Raw genomic sequence first — 19,239 nt, 5'->3', positions numbered from 1 at the left:
AATTATCGTTATTGATTTTCATTATAAACAGTAATTGGAGTTGGTATGAACAGTCTATGAGGTGGGAACTGTCATGTTTATACCAATTATCATATGTAAAATTGGTTTCATTATACATTGTTTTAATTAATGTTGCAGTTTACAAGTTCTCACTTAACAATGTTGATAGATTCTTGGAATTAAAACTATAAATATTTGTAACAAAGAACAAAATAAATGCAGCAAAAAGTCTAGTTTTACTGTAAAAATGACTAAATGTTGTATTAAATTGAAAACTGTTATGATTTTGTTATGTAATGATTACAAAACACACCAGATAATACTAAAGAGAACAATTTGTGCTTTCAAAACAAATTTGAAGTAAAATAGACAATAATGCAACTATTACATAATGTATATATTTATAAAATATTAGATTTTAGTTTTGAAACAAAAAAGTTAAATTGTTTTAACATTGTTTAACTCATTGAAATGAATGCACTAAATTTATGATTCATTATTAATATAGTGCAACTTCATTTTTAGTATTATATTTAGTGTTACATGCAATAATTAAGGTAGAACTAATTCATTAATTGCAAAACATTTAAAATGCAAAACTTACCTCATTTCTTGCCCATCTGGTCCTCTTCTTCGTGACCTACGTCTTTGACTGCTATTTGCTCGGAAAAATCCTTCCGGAAACCAGGTTATTCCTCTTGCTCTTTTTCTTTGTGTTGTGATTAATACACCAATCAGAAGCCCAAGGAGTACTATCACAATTATGCCTATAACTATGTAAACCATATTGGGATATGCTGCATCAATTCCTTCACTGGATCCATAATCACTGTCACCGCTGATTTCTTCGATGTCAAAGTTGGTGCGAAGATCGTGGCGAGCGTGGGCAGCAGCCAGAAACTGTGCAGCCTGTATATGTGAAAGAAATTTATTTGTTTTTTGTAAATAATTATTAAAACATTTATAGCTAACATTTATCTAGGCAAAACTCACTTTTGATGCAGTCTGAAAACATTCGCCTTTTTTACTTTTAAGACATTTTCTGTTATCAATTACAAGCATGACTTGAGTTCTGATAGGATATTAAGAGAGTGTTAAACACAAATAAAAAAGCTGAATTTAAACAAAAGCAATCATTTTAAGTAACCTACCCAACTGATGCTCCATGATGATCATCTTTAGTGGGTTTCCAAAGATATATCATGGGAAAACCATTTTCATCATTTTTCACTCTAACATTTGTCCTCAAGTGATAACCAATTTCTCGAAGAAATGCAACAGAATTATTTCTGAATACCTGGGGGAAAAAACAAAAGCTTAAATAGTAGGTTCAGGTTTGTTTAATAAAAAAATTCTTATAATTAATTAATATAAATACCTCTGGATCTATCATCAGAATAATATTTAGAGAACCATCAGCCAGCATAGGTGGATCGGGTTCGCAGTCCAGACCATCCCAATTACAGTTTTCGTTGTTACAACCAAAATCACAATATCCATTGCCATAATTCTTTAGGCAGTAAGTATCGTACTGTTCACTATTTAAAAAAATCCACGTAGGTTATTTTACTAGATATTTAAATGTTTAGATGAAATTTTATAAAATTTAATTAGTGAGAATATTGTATATTATAGATGCAAAATTATATTCAATAATTACAATTGATAAGTTACCATATTCACTTATATGAAATACTTATTAATAACAATAATTCATAATTGAAATTGAAGATAAAAATTATGCAATTATTTTTCTTCAAAATGTGTAAAATATCCTCTAGTCAAATTTTGACAACAGTTAGACAATATTGTTTGCCAGAAAATATCATGAATGAGTTAAATAATTTAAAAAATCTGAGTGATTTCTCAAACTCATTCATGTAATTCTGTATCAAATTAGTTTATTTTCTATGTAAAAAATAAAAATGATTCTGCTAAATTATCTAAATTTTAGAATTTGACATACTTGCAAGGAAGTAACTGCTGCGTGCAATCAAATCCATCATATAAACAGTCCATATTATTGCAATCCATGTCACACTTTCCATTTTTAAAAACATCCCAACAGCTGATGGCAGCTGAACAGTTTGCCCAAGGGTTAATTCCTAAGAAATCAATCATTGTGATTCAAAATATAATTAATTTTAAAAAATAATAATTGAAAAATAAACTACTTATGTCATTAAATTTATTTTACCTAGCGAACAGTCTCCGGCATCAAAACTGCATGCGTAATTATTGCATTCTTCGTTACATTCTCGATTTCCTGCCTTTTTTCTGCATTGTTCTATTTCGCATTTCTTTTTATCATCCTCTGTGGGATATTGCAGTTTAGGTGTTTTAGGAATGGAAACGCCTAGTCCTCCTTTGAAATTACTATCAAATGCTTCACATTTAAGTCCATTCCAAGTTGGTGGGCATTCACATTCAAATTTTCCTATGAAAATATATTAAAATTAAATCATGTTTCTTGTGTTTTTTTAAAAATTACTTTAGTCATATGTATTTCCTCACCTATAGCATCAAAGCATGATCCTCCATTTAAGCATGGAGATGATAAACATTCATTTAAAATATCTTTCTCACAATGTTTACCACCAATGCCTACAGGACAGGTGCACACATAACCAGATTTATTGGGTCTACACTGGCCACCATTTTGACAAGGATTACTAGCACAAGTTGTATTTGTAAGTCCACAGTTATCACCCCAGAATCCCTAATTAATTAGGAGTAATAATTAATTTTTTTTATCTGAATATAACAAAAAAAAAGCTTTATAAAAAATTTGCTTACATCTGCACAAATACAAAAATGACTTTTGGATTTACTCCTGCAGACACCTCCATTTAAGCATGGGTTTGATTCACAGAAATTTACTTCTATCTCACAGTGTCTCCCCATGAAACCATTTTTACAATCGCAACGATAATCATTGATTAACTGGACACAATCTTGAGTTCCAAAATGATTACATGGATTGGATAAACATTCGTTTACATCACCTTCACATCTATAAAGATAATAGAGGTTAATTCTAAGTAATAAAACTATTTATAAGTGCTAACTAAAGTAAAAATATAACATACCTAGGTCCGACAAATCCAGGTGGACACTTGCACTCATAATTTCCAACTTTATCAAGACATGTTCCTCCATGATGGCAGGCACCCTCAAAACAGTCATTAACATCAATTTCACATAAAATTCCTAAAGTGCCATGTGGACAAGAGCATACGAATTTGTTGATAAGATCATGGCACGTTCCTCCATTTCGACACGGATTGGGATCACAGTCATTAATGTTAAATTCACAATTTAAACCTAATTAAATGATAATATGTATATAAAAAACTTGATCTTTCATTTTAATTTAATATATAATGATATAATAACTAACCTTGAAATCCAGGAAGACAATCACATGTGTACTGTCCAATTAAATCATTACACCTAGCACCATTTTGACAAGGTTGCGAAATACATTCATTAATTTCGTTTTGACAGTAACTGCCTTCGTAGCCATCAGCACAAATACAGTGATGACTGTTACCAATATTTTCACAGGTGCCTTCATTTTTACAAAGTTCATGCAATTCAATTCCTGTTTTAAATTAAAAAGAAATAAGTGCTTAATGATAATAATAATAAAATATTAAATTGTATTATTATCTATACTTTGAATAAGGCAACCAAAGGCAAGTTTAAGAATTATTCATTAAATTCTCTTTGCAATCTCATAATGCACAATAACTAATATCATAATAAACTTATCCATTTAAAACATTGAATTATATTAAACAATGTTAATTTTCCCTGTATTTTGATGTAGAATATCTAAATTAATTTCAAATTACTTTTCTATATCATTAATTAGTATATCATTTTATTATAATTTAAACTTAGACTTAATGAGAAATGAAGGTGAAGTATCAAACTCTAAATAAAACAAATAAAAGTTTAACAGACACTTGAAATTTACCCTTTACCAATTAAATAAACTTCAAAAGGAATTAGAACCTATATTTTATTTTCTATCAAATTAGATCACAATTAGAAATAGAAAAAGTTATATAATGGGAATCAAAATTGTTAAGAATCATTTGCAGGTTTTCAAATATAGTGATGTACAGTAGAGCATCGATTATCCGACTCAATTGGGGACTTGGGTTGGTCGGACAACTGAAAAAACGGATAACCAAAAAGTATGAAAAAATACATTATTAGTATAGTATATTAGTATATCGCTATTAACCTACTTCGCGTTGAATTTTCATCGATGTTAAGCCTAACAAATTTTTTTTTAAAATAATAATCGTCGCTATTCTATAGTTAAAAATTATTTCTTTATTTTGCACAAAATAAAGAAAAAGTAGAAAATTAAGCCTGGTTTAAATACTGGCGTCCCTTTCATGGTCGAGCCAGTGTTGCCAACTAAAACACGCAAAAATTTAACAAAAATAATATTAAAGTAGCCAAGACATATCCAAATATTGTAGCGCCACATCACTAGCGGACATTTGAATTTGCTGACTAGAACGCAGTCGGTTAACCGATGTGACGGTTGATCGGGAGTCAGATAATCGATGCTCTGCTGTATTAACATTCACGAATGGGGTAATTATTTATAAATAAAATACTTTATATATAAAGTGAATAATCCTGTAAAATTTGATTTAAATGAAATATGTAAATACTTAAACATTATATTAATAATTAATATGCCTCAATGTACATAATTTCTATACCTGTATATCAAATCAAATAAAATAAATTTCTGATCTGTGAAACTGTGTTGCAGAATCGTTAAAACCAGTCTAATAAGTCCTGATAATAGAATTTACGTACTTGTAGACAAAAATAACATTATAATTATATTAACAAAATTATAAAAATATTTCTTGATTTTAAGTAAAAAAATTATTAAAAGCATGCATTTATCATTTAAAGAGGCACAACTGTCCACAAATGCACTTTGAAATTATCATCATTATTTTATTTCTTCAAATAGAATTGTATAATGTCAATAACCATTTTCAAAATTTTCATTAATCTCAAACTGCATCATTACATTATAATTTTTTTTTAGTAACTTTATAAAGGAAAATTTCCTGTACACACATTTCTTGACTATAACATATATTGACTATATACAATAATAATAAACTGGCTTTGTCTATAAATGCAACATGTGAAATAGATTAATCTGTTTTAAAAAAATCTAGCTTTAAAATAAATTTTGGAAATAATTTAAAATGAAAGTTAAAAAATAAATCATTATATGGAAATCAAATACTACTAAAAATACTCAATGCCTTAGAAATTTTACATTTTAACTAATCAGAAACTCTCCTTATAAAAAACTTTCCAACAAATTATTTTTCACTTTTATTAAATGTTATGAATTACATAATTGTGATATAAAAAATTAAATTATTCATACAAGATATGTACATTTGAATGGATTTATATTATAATGTAATAATATCTTCAACAAAGATAACTTACTCTTTTGAGCAGCAGCATCCACACAAGATACCATTGAAACATCACAAAGCATTCCAGTCCATCCTGGCTTACAGGTGCACCGATAAGTATTATTAATCTGTTTACATGTTGCACCATTCATGCATGGATTTGTACTACACCAATCAACAAAAGTCTAAGGAAAAAAACATCATTTATACTTAAGAAACTGTATTAAAATATAAAGAAAATAAGTAAATTTATTACATGCTATTTATGCTGTTATTTAGTTTAGAAGACTAAACCATCATCTTAAACAGCAATATAATTTAATATTAAAGAACTGCTGACAGTGGTCTATAAACTAAACCAAAAACATTTGAGTTCAAAATTATATTACCATTTAAGATGGCGGTTTGTTCTCACAAGTTTATTTTACCTCACATCTTAATCCTTTGTATCCAAATGGACAATGACAAATAAAATACCCAACATGATCCACACACGTTGCACCATTTTGGCATGGTTGAGAATCACATTCATTAATATGATATTGGCAATTGGAACCTGTATAACCAGGAGTGCATTGGCAAGTATAATTGTTTATACCATCTATACAAGTTCCTCCATTCATACATGAACTAAAAAATAAATATATGATGATAATTTTTAAATTTCAATTATATAATCAAAATTCAAAGTTTAAATTTATATTACTACCTGGATGTGCAATCTTCATCATTTGTTTGACAATTTGTACCACTAAATCCTAATGGGCATGTACACGTGTAACTATTCACATAATCATTACATGTAGCACCATTCTGACATGGATCACTGGCACATTCGTTTACATCGGTTTCACAGTGTTTACCTCCAAAACCATCAATGCAAAGACAATTGTATTCACCTATGCCATCCAAGCAAGTACCTCCATTTTGGCAGGGAACTGTATCATTTTAAAATCATTAAAATAATATATTCACTGGAAATTTAGAAATATTTCTGAATACTTACAGGATGCACAATCGTCAGTGTTTATAAGGCAGTCTCTGCCTTCATAACCTATGGAACAGAGACAGGAGTAGGATCCATTAATATTAACACAAGTTGCACCATTACGACATGGAGAAGATATGGCACATTCGTCAATATCTTCGTCGCAGAGTCGTCCTAATTCAATAAATTCAATTTATAAATTTTATACAAGCATTAAAGATTTGAAAGAGAGTACTGTATTTAAAATTAAATGCATAATTACCTGTATAACCTAACTCACATGTACATGCAAAATCTAAATAGTTAGATGAAGGAATGCACTTTGCACCATTTCTGCATTTATTTGGAGAACAAGGATCAAGCTCTACTTCACAATTTCTTCCAGTAAATGGCACTTCACAAACACACTGGTAAGCATTGACTAAATCTATACAAGAGCCATCATTAAGACAAGGATTGCTTGAACAATCATCTACATTAGTTTCACAGTTTTTTCCTGTGTAACCAAGCACACAGTTGCAACTATAACTTGCTAAAGCATCAAAACAACTGCCTCCATGCTGGCAAGGATTAGATTGGCATTCATCTATATCTAATTCACATCGGTGGCCTCCATAACCTGTTTATAAAACATTTAAATTTATTAATAAAAACTAATTTTTTCCAGAAGACTTAAAGTAAAAAGATTTTTTTTGACTGCATAACAAAGTTTGAAATAAAGAAAAAAACATCAAAATATTTATTAAATTCTTTTTATAGATGTTAATTATTAAGTAATTTTTAATGGAATTTTTATGGTTCAATGAACCCATTCAATTAAAATAAAAATACTAGAGAGATTACCTTCTTTACAATGACATATGAAACGGTTCACTTCATCTTCACAAGTTCCACCATTCTGACAGGGATTGCTGGCACATTCATTGACATCAGACAAACATCGAGCATCGTAGTATCCCCTCGGACAATCACATCTGAATCCGTCAATGAGATCGGTACAAATTCCCCCATTAAAGCATGGATTACTTGCACAATCATCAATGTTTGTTTCGCAGTGAATGCCTATAATTTCAAGAAAAATTTAATACAAATAATTTAATTTTATATAAAACTCAAATCAACTATTATTCATTTCTGAGGTTTCTATATAATTATTATAAGATTTATTTAATGAGGATAATGTTATTTATAGTAGTATTTAAAATTAAATTTTTATTTTTCTCGATTAACAATACATTTGTTATTATTTATATTTAAAAGAATAAATAATCATTAAAATTCATTTAGAAAATAAAATATGTATGTATACTTTAAATTTAAATATTTAGCTTTATTGTTAATTTCGGTAAACATTTTAAAAAATATTACACATTCTTACCTGTGAATCCAGATAAGCATTTACAATTATAAGAATTTATTCCATCAATGCACAAGGCACCATTACGACACGGATTGCTAGAACATTCATTTTCATTATATTCACAATTTGGACCAGAAGTGCCAGACAGACAGCGGCACTGATAACCATTAATGAGATCTTCACAAAAGCCACCGTGCTGACAAGGATTACTAATACATTCGTTGATTTGTGTCTGACAAAGAAAGCCAGTATAACCTGGATGGCAGTTGCATGTGAATGAGTTAGTACCATCAATACATTCACCATGATGACAAGGAGATGACTGACAGTCATTAATATTATTCTCGCAATTATTTCCTGTAAAACCTGTTTTAAATACAGCATCTTAATAATTGAATGCTTATTTATTTTTTTACAAAATACTTAAACAAATAATTCTCACCGGGAGGACAATCACATGTGTAACTTGCAATTCCGTCGGTGCACGTACCACGATTTTGGCAAGGGTGACTCAAACAGTCATCTTCATTAATTTCACATTTCTTTCCAGAAAATCCAATATTACAGAGGCACTTAAAACCATTTATTAAATCTGTGCAAATCCCTACATTCAGACATGGGTTTGGCATACATTCATCTATGTCAATTTCACAATGAGTGCCAGTATAACCTATAAAACAGAATGAATAATAATGAAATTAATTATCACATAAAATAATTGTAAATTTAAATATATAACTATACACACCTGGCATACAGACACATCTAAATCCTCCTCTCTCATCAAGACAAGTTCCGTCATTCTGGCATGGATTGGAATCGCATTCGTTGATATTTATTTCGCATCTTGGTCCTGTAAATCCTTTTGTGCAGTTACATTGAAATGATCCAGGAGTATTTACACAACTTCCACCATGTTCACAAGGTGATCCTAGCAAAACAACTATGTTATAAAAAAAATTTCTATAGAATTCCTTTATTAAAAGAATTAATGTTTATCATATAATTTTATATAATTAATAATAATAATAACAATAATTTAACAACAACCTCATATTAAAAAATATTTATAAACATTAAATTAATGCATGTTTATTATTAAGTAATACAGCATAACAAATTTTACAATATTTTTTTTTCACTTTTAATTATTAGCTTTCACTTAAGACATGTTTCTATCAATCAATTCATAATTATGTAGCACTGTCAGAATTAATACAATTTAATCTATTCATTATAATAAAACATCTTTTAGATAAATTAATGTTTTATGCATGATTAAAATTACAATATTTAAATATATTACAAATTATGAGATTAGATCAAATCTTAAACCAATTAAACTTATTCATGCATCAAAACTATTAATGTACTACTTTTAAAATCAAATCTAATTAATATATATACTAATATATTATTTAAATATTTAATTATGAATTTTCATATAATATTAAATGTATTAAAATTTATATTAATTAGAATTTTAATTATTAAGTCAAGTTTTAAGTATATAATTAAATTGAAATGATGTGTTAATGCAGTAAAATTAATGAATTACATGTATTTAAAAACATGCTATTAAAAGCAATTAATCCATAATTGCAAGTATGCATGAAGCAACCAACAACCAAGAAGAAAAGATTTTTTTGCATTTGTAAGAAATGCAGTTATGTTTAACTTGCTGTTATGTAAAATTCACTTTTAAAGCATTCTTAGATTAAATAATTTAATACGTAAAATATAACTACCTTCAGCACATTCGTCTACATCTACTGTGCACTCAACACCTTTGAAACCACCTGGGCAAGAACATATGTAAGTACCATCTATAGGGCTCGTATCACAGATGGCACCTTCGTGACACGGATTGCTAGCACAGGCATCATCCAAATGGCATAATAATCCTAAGATTAAAAGACAATTATTTAATATCTGGAAATTTTTAATTATTTTACTAAATCATTTCAGGCAAATTGTTTTCATTATCATTACCTGTTTTTCCTGGTGCACATTGACAATAAAATGAACCTACACGATCATGACAGGTTGCACCATTGAAACATGCAGCAACGGCACAATCATCAATATTTTCACTACAGTCTGGTCCCGTCCATCCATTCACACAGATGCAAGAAAATCCTCCTATGGTGTTAGTACAGGTTGCACCATTCTTACACACATTTGGACGCATAGCACATTCGTCAACATCTTTGCTACAGTACTGCCCTAAAATAAAAAGTGAAAACATTTTAAAAATCTACTCTATTTTGCATTAAATTTTACTTGTAATATAGCTTTCATTCCATACAAACCTGTGTAAGTAGACGGACAATGACAAGTATAACTATTTATACCATCATTACACGTGGCACCATTTTGACAAAGATTGCCCGGACAGTCGTCGATATTGATTTCACAGTTTGTACCTGAAAATCCTAAAATAACAAACAAAATTATAAATTTTAAAAAATATTTGCAATAAACAAACTTCTATAATTAATTTTTCTGGTTTCTTTCTCTTTTTTTTGTATTATTTGACATGTTTCCAACTACATACTTTCATTTTCACTACAAATTAACTTCTTTTTTCATTTAGATTAAATCAATTTAAGAGAAAATTTATTGTTCTTCTCTTTAATAGCACAAAAGCAATTTTATTAATGATATAAACCTGCTATGTCCTAATTTAGTTTCTTGTTAAACAATGTAGGATAAAAATACAATAGTCAGGTAGTTATTTTGTGCTGTGTTCACTAGTGCAGAAAATCACCAAGAGATGGCACCATGCAGTTATTGGTCCCATCTCAACTCGGTGAACTGTGACAAATAATAGGTTATACTGTGGTGACAACAGAATGGCCCTACTGGACTAGCCACACATAACCCACTTTTTCAAAAAGCAATTGTTTGTTCTTAAAAGTAAAATTAGACTTTCCATTGTCCACTATTTTATGGAAAAACTAACAAATGAATATTTAAAAATTGTTTATTTATATACTTAAATAATGAAAAAAAAAATTCAGAAAAACAACTGATTACTTATGACACAATTTCATAAATATAAATTCCCCAAATAAAACAGATTAATTATATTGTTTAGCTGCTAAGAGTTCATTTACATTTAAGTTATTATTCAACAATGGCAGCCATTAAATAAGAATAGCTGCTAAAGAAATTAATTATTCATAAAAATTCAAAATTACGAATATCAAACACATACTTTTCGGTCATTTCAATAAAAAGAGATTTCACTTAATTTTAAGGTTTAGAATAATATTTCCTGTTCTTTAATATAACCCTCAGTATTTTCCTTCAGAGGGCTAAGCCACCAATGATATCAGAACAGGGCTTTTTATCTTCAAATCAATTCAATCCAGAAATGTAACCTCTTATTACCTGTTCAAACTAGCCTGACTTGTTCTTTAGAACTTTAATTGTTAATGTTAATCAGGATAATCAGAAAGAAATAGGATACTAATAAATAAATAAATAGAATTTCAAATGACATATTTATCAAAAGGAAGAGGAGGTGCCAGTTTTTTTTAATTACAATAGTATCAACTACTACAATTAACTCTATCCAGTTTTAAAGATAATTTCGATATGCATGAATTTTTTATAAGTTTATCACACGGAATTGTTCCAGAATAATAACGTTAACCTTAAGTTTTATACAGCAGTCGGGTTCCAATATATCTATAATAATAAATTTGCCAACCTTCTTCAATTAAAATTAGCAATTGCCTCGTACGATTTAATGAAGCTATAACTTGCTGCTTTCTTTAATTAATTAATCAATTCATACATAAACATCGAGTGCACGACCCTGAATGGTTTTACGATTAATTTAATTTTCAACTATCCAATTATAAAGTTAAATATTTCAATAAGACGGTCAATAATACTATGTTATGCCTAGATATAAACGAAATTAAATGATAATTATAAGGAACTTCGATACAGTTTTGAGGAAACAAGGAATGTTATTCAATTAAATGAATGGGAAATTAAACGACGTGAAAGAGGAAACTTCGTATTTCGTTTATTGGAATCTGACGAGAAACGGAAAAGCGTTTGTTACAGAGGACTGTTAACAAACGTGAGGCCCTTACCAGAATAAAGGAGGCGTGGGAATGTTCGCCCACACTAAATGTTGTACGAGAGCTGTCGACAAAAGCAAGGTTTGCCTGGGGCAATCGAAAAACACGAAAATTGCTGCGAGCTACGAAAGGGCGACGTCGTAAATATTAACCGTTTCTCGGTCTTTTTAATTCATATTTCAAATGTGATGGCCTCGCCATAAAATAAAAATACTGGTATTTTTAACTTTTCCTTTATGGAAAGCATCCCTCAAATAAATAACTCTGCGTAAATTAAATGCAAAGAAAGAAAAAAAAATCGCTTGAAAAAATCGTTTTAGAAACCTGTCAAGTTAGGTAAAGATATAGGAAGAAGGTCTATCAATCGCGTTTTTTTTTTTCCTTCCTTTATTCCGAGTTCCCAATCTTGATCAGTCATCCCTTTTTTTATATATAACCAGTTGACAGATAAGATCGAACTATTTCGAAACAAAGAAGTGTTTTACGGCGGTTGCAAAAATCGCGAGAGCAACAAAAGGTTTCTTGACCTGTCTTCGTCTGACAAACAATGGGGAATCCAAAACAGCTTTTATAATCGTCTAGAAACTCGTCCGACTACAACCGATCAAGCGCTACAACAATATATATCAAGGAGGGCAACATCATATCTCGAGGAATCGGACAATTTCGGAAAATTATATCTTTTACTTGAACGGTGCAATAATATACCGTATTTATTTATATATATACAGTACACTATCTGTTCATTTTTTTATATTTGAGATAACTGTGAAGATAAAATCGATTTTGTACGGTACAAAGTGCACTTACGAACTTATATTGAACTCTGTCATATTACACACTTTCAACACACTAGCTTCTTATTCGGAACAGGATGCCGCTCCGTGTTTACTTTTAAATGAAAAAGATAAAAATACAATTAACACATTCTGAATGAAAGCATTGTTCATTACGGCAATTTTCTCTTATAATTTCTAGTCTTTAGAAGAGATTATCACAAAGGAAAATCTGTTCAAAGCCAAACAATTAACATCTGTTTCCTAATTAGGAAAGAACAATGTGATTGTTATGGATTTAATCGCTTTATTTTCGCAATCATTCCCACCCTACAAAATTTATTTCGATTACTCATTACTTATAAACTTGACACCTGAAATGACTTCTAGAATTCCGATATGATTGATATTGACAATTACTATATTGTTTTTTAAAATCAAAACGCTATCATCTTTCAAGAATTGTTTGTATAGTTATTGTATTACCGGAAAGAATGAAGAATGAGTATAGTATTTAATACACACCCATCTACACTTGCATACGTTACGTATAAAAGATTACCAAAAAAGATTACCAACTTGTACATTAAAAATGAGTGACCTACAAAGCTGTATTATCTTTCTAGATTAGATAATATCTCATTATTATAAAATACTCGTAATTATATATATATTATAATGATGAAGAAAATCGACCAACCAGGAGTACAGGAACACTGATAATTTAGGGAGTCGATAGGTTGACAACTTCCTCCATTTTCGCAAGGACTAGGATCGCAAGGAATGTAAAGCGATTCGCAGTTTTGACCCGTATATCCAACTTGACAGATACACCTGCGGTTTGAAATAACATAAATCTTGTAAATACGAAGGGAAAAAATGTAGTCGAAGTGATGAATAACCAAAAAAAACTCACCTGTATGACCCAACCGCATTGACACATTTACCATGGACGCAGGGATTATGTTGACATTCGTCAATGTCATTAGTACATTGAGATCCCGTATAACCTTTGGCGCATGTGCATCGATAAGTATCTAAAACGGAATGGCAGGTGGCACCGTTTCGACAAGGCTGGGAAGCACAATGATCCACTAATTGGCAATGATGACCTGACAAATTAGGATTTTAACACCTGTTAGCTTTTAAGAAAAACTCTTTTCCAAACTACTAATGAATATAACTAAGTTAATGAACTTCTAATATATATATAGAACTAAGATAAAATATAGATGTCGGAGTTTACCTCACGACATTTAAAAAAAAGCAGATTAAATCTGTTAAACTACTTTATCTCTTAATTACAACTGACAGGAATATTTTTCAAGAAAACAAAAAAAAACCGAAAAAATGGAATTTTTTTAAACCCGCGATATAATTTTATAGATCAGGTTTGGACGAAAAGTAAATTTATCCTGTACATAAAAATTAGGATCAATCACTTACCTCTATATCCTGCGGCGCAAGTACAGGTGTAATTGTCCAAGGTTATGAGAGCGCAGGTACCACCGTTTTGGCAAGGATCACTATCGCAGCTGTTAGGAACGGCTATTTCACACAGTGATGCTGAATAACCTACAGGACACGAACAGGAAAAGGCTGGCCCACTAGTCACACTCATTTGAACGTTACACGTTCCTCCATTTTGACATCTAGGTCCCGGTCCCGTGTGACAGGGATTTAGATGCTGGCAATATTCTCCCACGTACATCGGTGGACAACTGCAGAATATTTTAAATTAAAAAAATAATAATAATAATAAGCTTAAAATCCGTTCGAGAAACTAATTACAGAAGTATTTTAAATAAATTTAAATGAAAAATAAGTTTTTTTTAAATAAAATAAAAAGTTAATTAAGATTATTATTATATTACTTTTTAATTTGGAGTTTCGAATATCAAAATGTATCAATCTATTCCATTCCACATTAATTTTTTTCGTACGGGTTATTAAATTTTTATTTAAATTTAATCACTTAAAAATTTTAAAGAGTCCCCAGACAATTTTTAAGAGGATTGATCCCCGCTTTTTCTTAATAGCATGTGTTGCAACCAGTTTAATTATTTATGAACGTCGTCTAAGTGCATAAATCAGCAACCCATCTATTTTCACACGGTTGAATGATTTTGGCAAGAAAATGTCCAACTGATTATAGATTTGAGCTTAATTGATATTCAGACGGCTCCTGAATAAACATTTTATGGTCGTTTAATTACTTTTTGCTAGAAAATTCCAACTTCGAGATTTTTAAAATGAGTCTTCCCACTTAAATTCCTCTTTTTTTTTCGATTTTATCGACAGTGGTCTTACATTATACACACAGACATACGCAAATATACATGTAATTTATTCGCTAAATTTTAAGACTTATCGCTATTTTATGATAGATTTATGAGCAGGATTAGGGCCAGAAACTTTTTAATTTAACTTATTAAAATAAATATCGAATCAGAACAGATGGGCAACTAAAGAAAATAAGGAGGGCAAAAAAAGGAGAAATGACAGCTAGAGATGTTTGGCAATAATGGATTGTCATACCGGAAACAGGGTCATGAACATGGTAGGATTTCGCTAGTGGCAACAATACTTTGATTCTATAACAACTGCAAAAGATTGTATGATAATTGCTGTCCTAGTGCTTGGGGGCGAAACTTAATTGTATGCTTATTGTATAGTTTGATAGGATGAATAAATCAGAAGTCTTCTAAGGACTAAGGGAAGGGGAAAAAAATTTGTGAAAAGAATGTGAACTACTTGTTTAATAACTTTCCACCATCTAGTAATTGTTAGCAGCAGACGGAATTCGACCCAAGAATGTAGTAAGAATCCCAATTTATCAAGTGAATCACGTTTCTTCTATTACTACAGAAAATAAAAGAGTCATAGTGGGTTACTCCATGTTACATTCAATTATAAATTATAATTAAAGGCGAGTAATCGAGACTCGTTAAGGACTTTTCCCTTTGAAAGCGGATACTAATAGCCTGACTATCTTCTTTATGACCTCATTTGCCATTAAGGAATTGGATGTTTAAGTGGGTCGTGAATAAAATAAATTTTTGAGCCAATTAAAACGTTTTCGAAACGTTAAAACTTTTTAAGAAAGGCCGCATTTGGTGATAAAACAGCCTTTTTTAATTTGTAACTACAAGGAATATCAGTTTTTGGTGTTGTTTCCGTTTATCTGGATTAGATAGGGTTTGTCCGGGGGCAACATCCAACCGGAGATGGGCCCCCTCACCACACATGTAGCCACTAACCGCCAGTGGGTCATTAAGTGATGCATTTAACAACACGTCGCTTAATCGTTTAAACTTCCCTAATACCTGACTGGTCAGTACTAATGGATGGAAAACACGAAAAAAAAAAAGAAGAAAAAAACGATCCGAACTTAACAGTAAATTGTATCTGATACATAAATTATATTTATCGAAGCGTATAAAATCTGAAGTGAAACAATACATAAGATTCAAGGATAAATTAGATAGGAGTGTCGAGGCGACCACATTATCAAAGACAGTTTGTGTAGGGACCTTGAAGGAATTGGCGGGAACAGCTGGCGTGCGGAGGGATAGGAAAAGGAAAAAAAAAAGATTCCATCACTAATCAAGGACTCTGTCCGCTTCCGGACAGCATTTAGCTACGCTCATGTAACAAACTAGTACCCCTATAAAATTGGGCGATGTTTATTCTTTACTGTTCTTAAGGGGGGGTTTATTGATTGCCGTTGATACGATGACGACGATGATATCGCGTCATCCCCTTAGGGTAAATACGGCCGAGGGGAAAAACGACGCTCCCGTTACGACCTATTTTTTACGATAATTTTATTTTGTCTCGAGATATCGACAAGTGGGACAGTTCTTTTTTTCAATATCACCTCAAAAAACAACCTTAAAATAAGCATTTAAGTGTTTTTACTATCGAGAACCATTGTAAAAGAGGAGTGGGGATCACGAAGTCCGACCATGCTTTCTTATATAATATTTTCGTGTCAAGGTAACCCACGATTTCACCTCTTGCCAATTTCGGTACGAGCATGCGCAAATGCTGTTACAGGACCGGTTACCCGCGATGACAAAGAAGACAGCCAGAGGCAATACGTTGCAAGATGATGACGTGGATCAAGTCGGCGCCAGATTCTTCTTCTTTGAAAGCCGACAAGGGAGGCCCGACCAGACTGAATTCAATAAGTGTCCCGAGCTGCGAACATCATTCATTTTGACCGTTGCGTTTATTGCATCTCGCCAGACGAAACAATCCCATCTGCATCTAGTAATTTGCATTTGCAAACAGTCCAAAAACGCATTAAACTACGCAGCGGGGGACATTCGCGCGCCGAAAAAACTGCATTCCGCAATTTTCGGATGAAACTCGTGTGTACGGTCTGCAAGTCTGGAGCTTTTCAATGTCAGGGGAAGGAAGGGAAAAAAAAACAACACCGAAAGAAAGAAAAAAAAATGACAGTTGTGGGCGGTTGCTGGAAATCTAATGGGAACAACCTAACCTTCTCGTAGGGGGAAGTTTTTAATGGTGATGGCAGTGGGTGTGGTCCGAATAAGGGACATTCTCCTTATCCGTAGCCTCAGTCTTGAGCCGACGCCCAATGTCAGCCTTATGGTATCTGATGTAATAACACAATACAGATTTCATGTAATAAAATAATCAATCTACTAAATTAGTAATCAATTTTAACTCAATTAAAGGTGAATTATCTCTTCCGAACGTTTTACGATAAATTATACTAGGGTTATAAAAGTTTGATACTTAAAACCGTTATAAAGCTAATAGATCAACGAATGTTAATAAAATTAAAGAAAATAACAATAACGGAAATAAAATAGCCTTGTGGGAAACTGTTTCTCGTATTTAAGTACACTTTAACATTAAGTTTTTCAATTAAAAAAAGAAAAAAAACCCGACAAAACCGTAAAAATTCATTGCTGTAGCAAATTGCAATTTTTATACTAATGAAAACTATGAAATTGCTTAATCTGATAGTTAAATTTATGCAATTTCCTTTCTTTAATTTATAATTATGTTTGATAATTAAAATTATACACGAACAAATTAAATTTCATTGTAATTTGTTTGGCGAAAATTTCCGTATAAGATTTTCACTTAATATTTAACATTTTTCGTGATTTATTCGCACGAATCTACGATTTAAATGACGAAAATATTTGATTTTTAGAGGAACAACGTACAGACGTATTATTATTAACTGGGCTTATTATAATAATAAACATAATATGTTTAAAAATTATAGTTAATAGAATAATTCGTCGAATTGATTACATCATGCCACTTATAAAAATAAATTTACGACAAAAACCTTATTATAAATTCAAAACTTGTTTATAAATCTCCAAGAGGAACTTGAAAGGATTTCACATGTTGTTATAATTGGCAAACTACTATAAAACATATTTATAATGGTTGATTAAAATTCGAGACACACAGAACTTACTGAATACCGATATACTACCATCTGGTTTTATTTACTTGTGCAAAACAAAAACTATTTATATTCAATATACTGGCTTGACACAATTATCAAGTGCCAAAATAAATCTAGTATAATGAATCATCATCTATACCAGAAGCAAAATAAAAACTGACCAGATTTTAGCGATTAGTTTAAGTTCAAGAAAAGAAAAAAAAACTCCATATACAACTGGATATTTTTTTATCTTGTTTGTGCGACTCGTGTTCTTCTCTTATATACGTAAAAATGATTTGAATAAAAAAAAAATCATTATTTCCTTCTTTATTTTCAATTAAAAATATCTATCCAAACTCAAAGTTGTTGCACGTCCAACTGTAATTAATTCCGTGTTTGTAAACTATTAGAGTATATTTATATTCGTGTTTTAAAAAATGAAATTAATTTTTAATTTAGCATTGCATCCTTAAAAAGAATATAAAGCAACAATAATAAGAATCCATTTTTAGCTCGGTTGTTCACCTGATACTCCACCCAAAACTAGGAATACAGACGAGTATCTTAAGAGATTATATGAGGCTCCGTGCAAACTAGGGCGTTCCCAAGAGAGACTTCTTGAGAACTGGATCCATGGAAACTGGTTTGAGTGGTATGCGGGTCAAGTTGTTTTGCCACACAGTACTGATGAAAATATCCTAATATCACGATCGTAGCATCAATGGAACCATTATACAAAACTAGACATTTACATAGCATAACTTTTATAGTAAAAATCCTCTTGTTAATATTCATTAACCTTCGTATGAGTGGGTTCTTTATGTAAGCACTCGACAAGAAAGAAAATAAAAAAGATCTTCGGTAAGAAATTCTAGGAAACATAATTTGAAATTAAAATTAACGGGCTCTCTTCTGGAATCCGTATGATATATAGGAGATTATTAACAATGGTGCATTTTAAGATTTTTAAATTCGCCTGAGGGGGTTTAACACTTGCAGAACGAATTTTTAAAAAAAATATCCCGTCCATTAACGGTGGACGGAGGAAAAGGTAAAACAACTTTTCCTTCCGAGATATTTCAGATCTGATTACCT

The 19,239-nt window shown here is 30.7% G+C and overlaps 1 protein-coding gene across 3 annotated transcripts in view; it reads right to left on the bottom strand.

Annotated features, from left to right (window-relative positions):
• Nucleotides 1-19,239, bottom strand: part of LOC136987127 (neurogenic locus Notch protein-like) — a 39,379-nt gene that overhangs the window by 6,147 nt on the left and 13,993 nt on the right. The window contains exons 3-27 of one of the 3 annotated variants that reach the window (XM_067284797.1): nt 14,148-14,422; nt 13,618-13,813; nt 13,402-13,535; nt 10,138-10,260; nt 9,818-10,051; nt 9,574-9,729; nt 8,574-8,768; nt 8,268-8,495; nt 7,844-8,191; nt 7,309-7,527; nt 6,728-7,084; nt 6,484-6,639; nt 6,187-6,415; nt 5,906-6,107; nt 5,509-5,662; nt 3,401-3,604; nt 3,090-3,324; nt 2,797-3,013; nt 2,515-2,719; nt 2,198-2,437; nt 1,967-2,105; nt 1,379-1,538; nt 1,152-1,297; nt 994-1,072; nt 605-909 (exon numbers count right to left, since the gene is read on the bottom strand). In XM_067284797.1, coding sequence (XP_067140898.1) covers nt 605-909; nt 994-1,072; nt 1,152-1,297; nt 1,379-1,538; nt 1,967-2,105; nt 2,198-2,437; nt 2,515-2,719; nt 2,797-3,013; nt 3,090-3,324; nt 3,401-3,604; nt 5,509-5,662; nt 5,906-6,107; nt 6,187-6,415; nt 6,484-6,639; nt 6,728-7,084; nt 7,309-7,527; nt 7,844-8,191; nt 8,268-8,495; nt 8,574-8,768; nt 9,574-9,729; nt 9,818-10,051; nt 10,138-10,260; nt 13,402-13,535; nt 13,618-13,813; nt 14,148-14,422 — 5,136 coding nt within the window. Of the gene's footprint in view, nt 1-604; nt 910-993; nt 1,073-1,151; nt 1,298-1,378; nt 1,539-1,966; nt 2,106-2,197; nt 2,438-2,514; nt 2,720-2,796; nt 3,014-3,085; nt 3,325-3,400; nt 3,605-5,508; nt 5,663-5,905; nt 6,108-6,186; nt 6,416-6,483; nt 6,640-6,727; nt 7,085-7,308; nt 7,528-7,843; nt 8,192-8,267; nt 8,496-8,573; nt 8,769-9,573; nt 9,730-9,817; nt 10,052-10,137; nt 10,261-13,401; nt 13,536-13,617; nt 13,814-14,147; nt 14,423-19,239 lie in introns of all 3 variants that reach the window. The other 2 variants (XM_067284798.1, XM_067284799.1) reach the window with 2 other exon arrangements.

Source organism: Centruroides vittatus, unplaced genomic scaffold (genome assembly GCF_030686945.1).
Source record: "Centruroides vittatus isolate TY-2023 unplaced genomic scaffold, ASM3068694v2 scaffold_1478, whole genome shotgun sequence".
Lineage (NCBI taxonomy): Eukaryota > Metazoa > Arthropoda > Arachnida > Scorpiones > Buthidae > Centruroides > Centruroides vittatus.
Note: the sequence above shows the minus strand (reverse complement) of the source record. Positions and strands in the feature narration are given on the sequence as shown.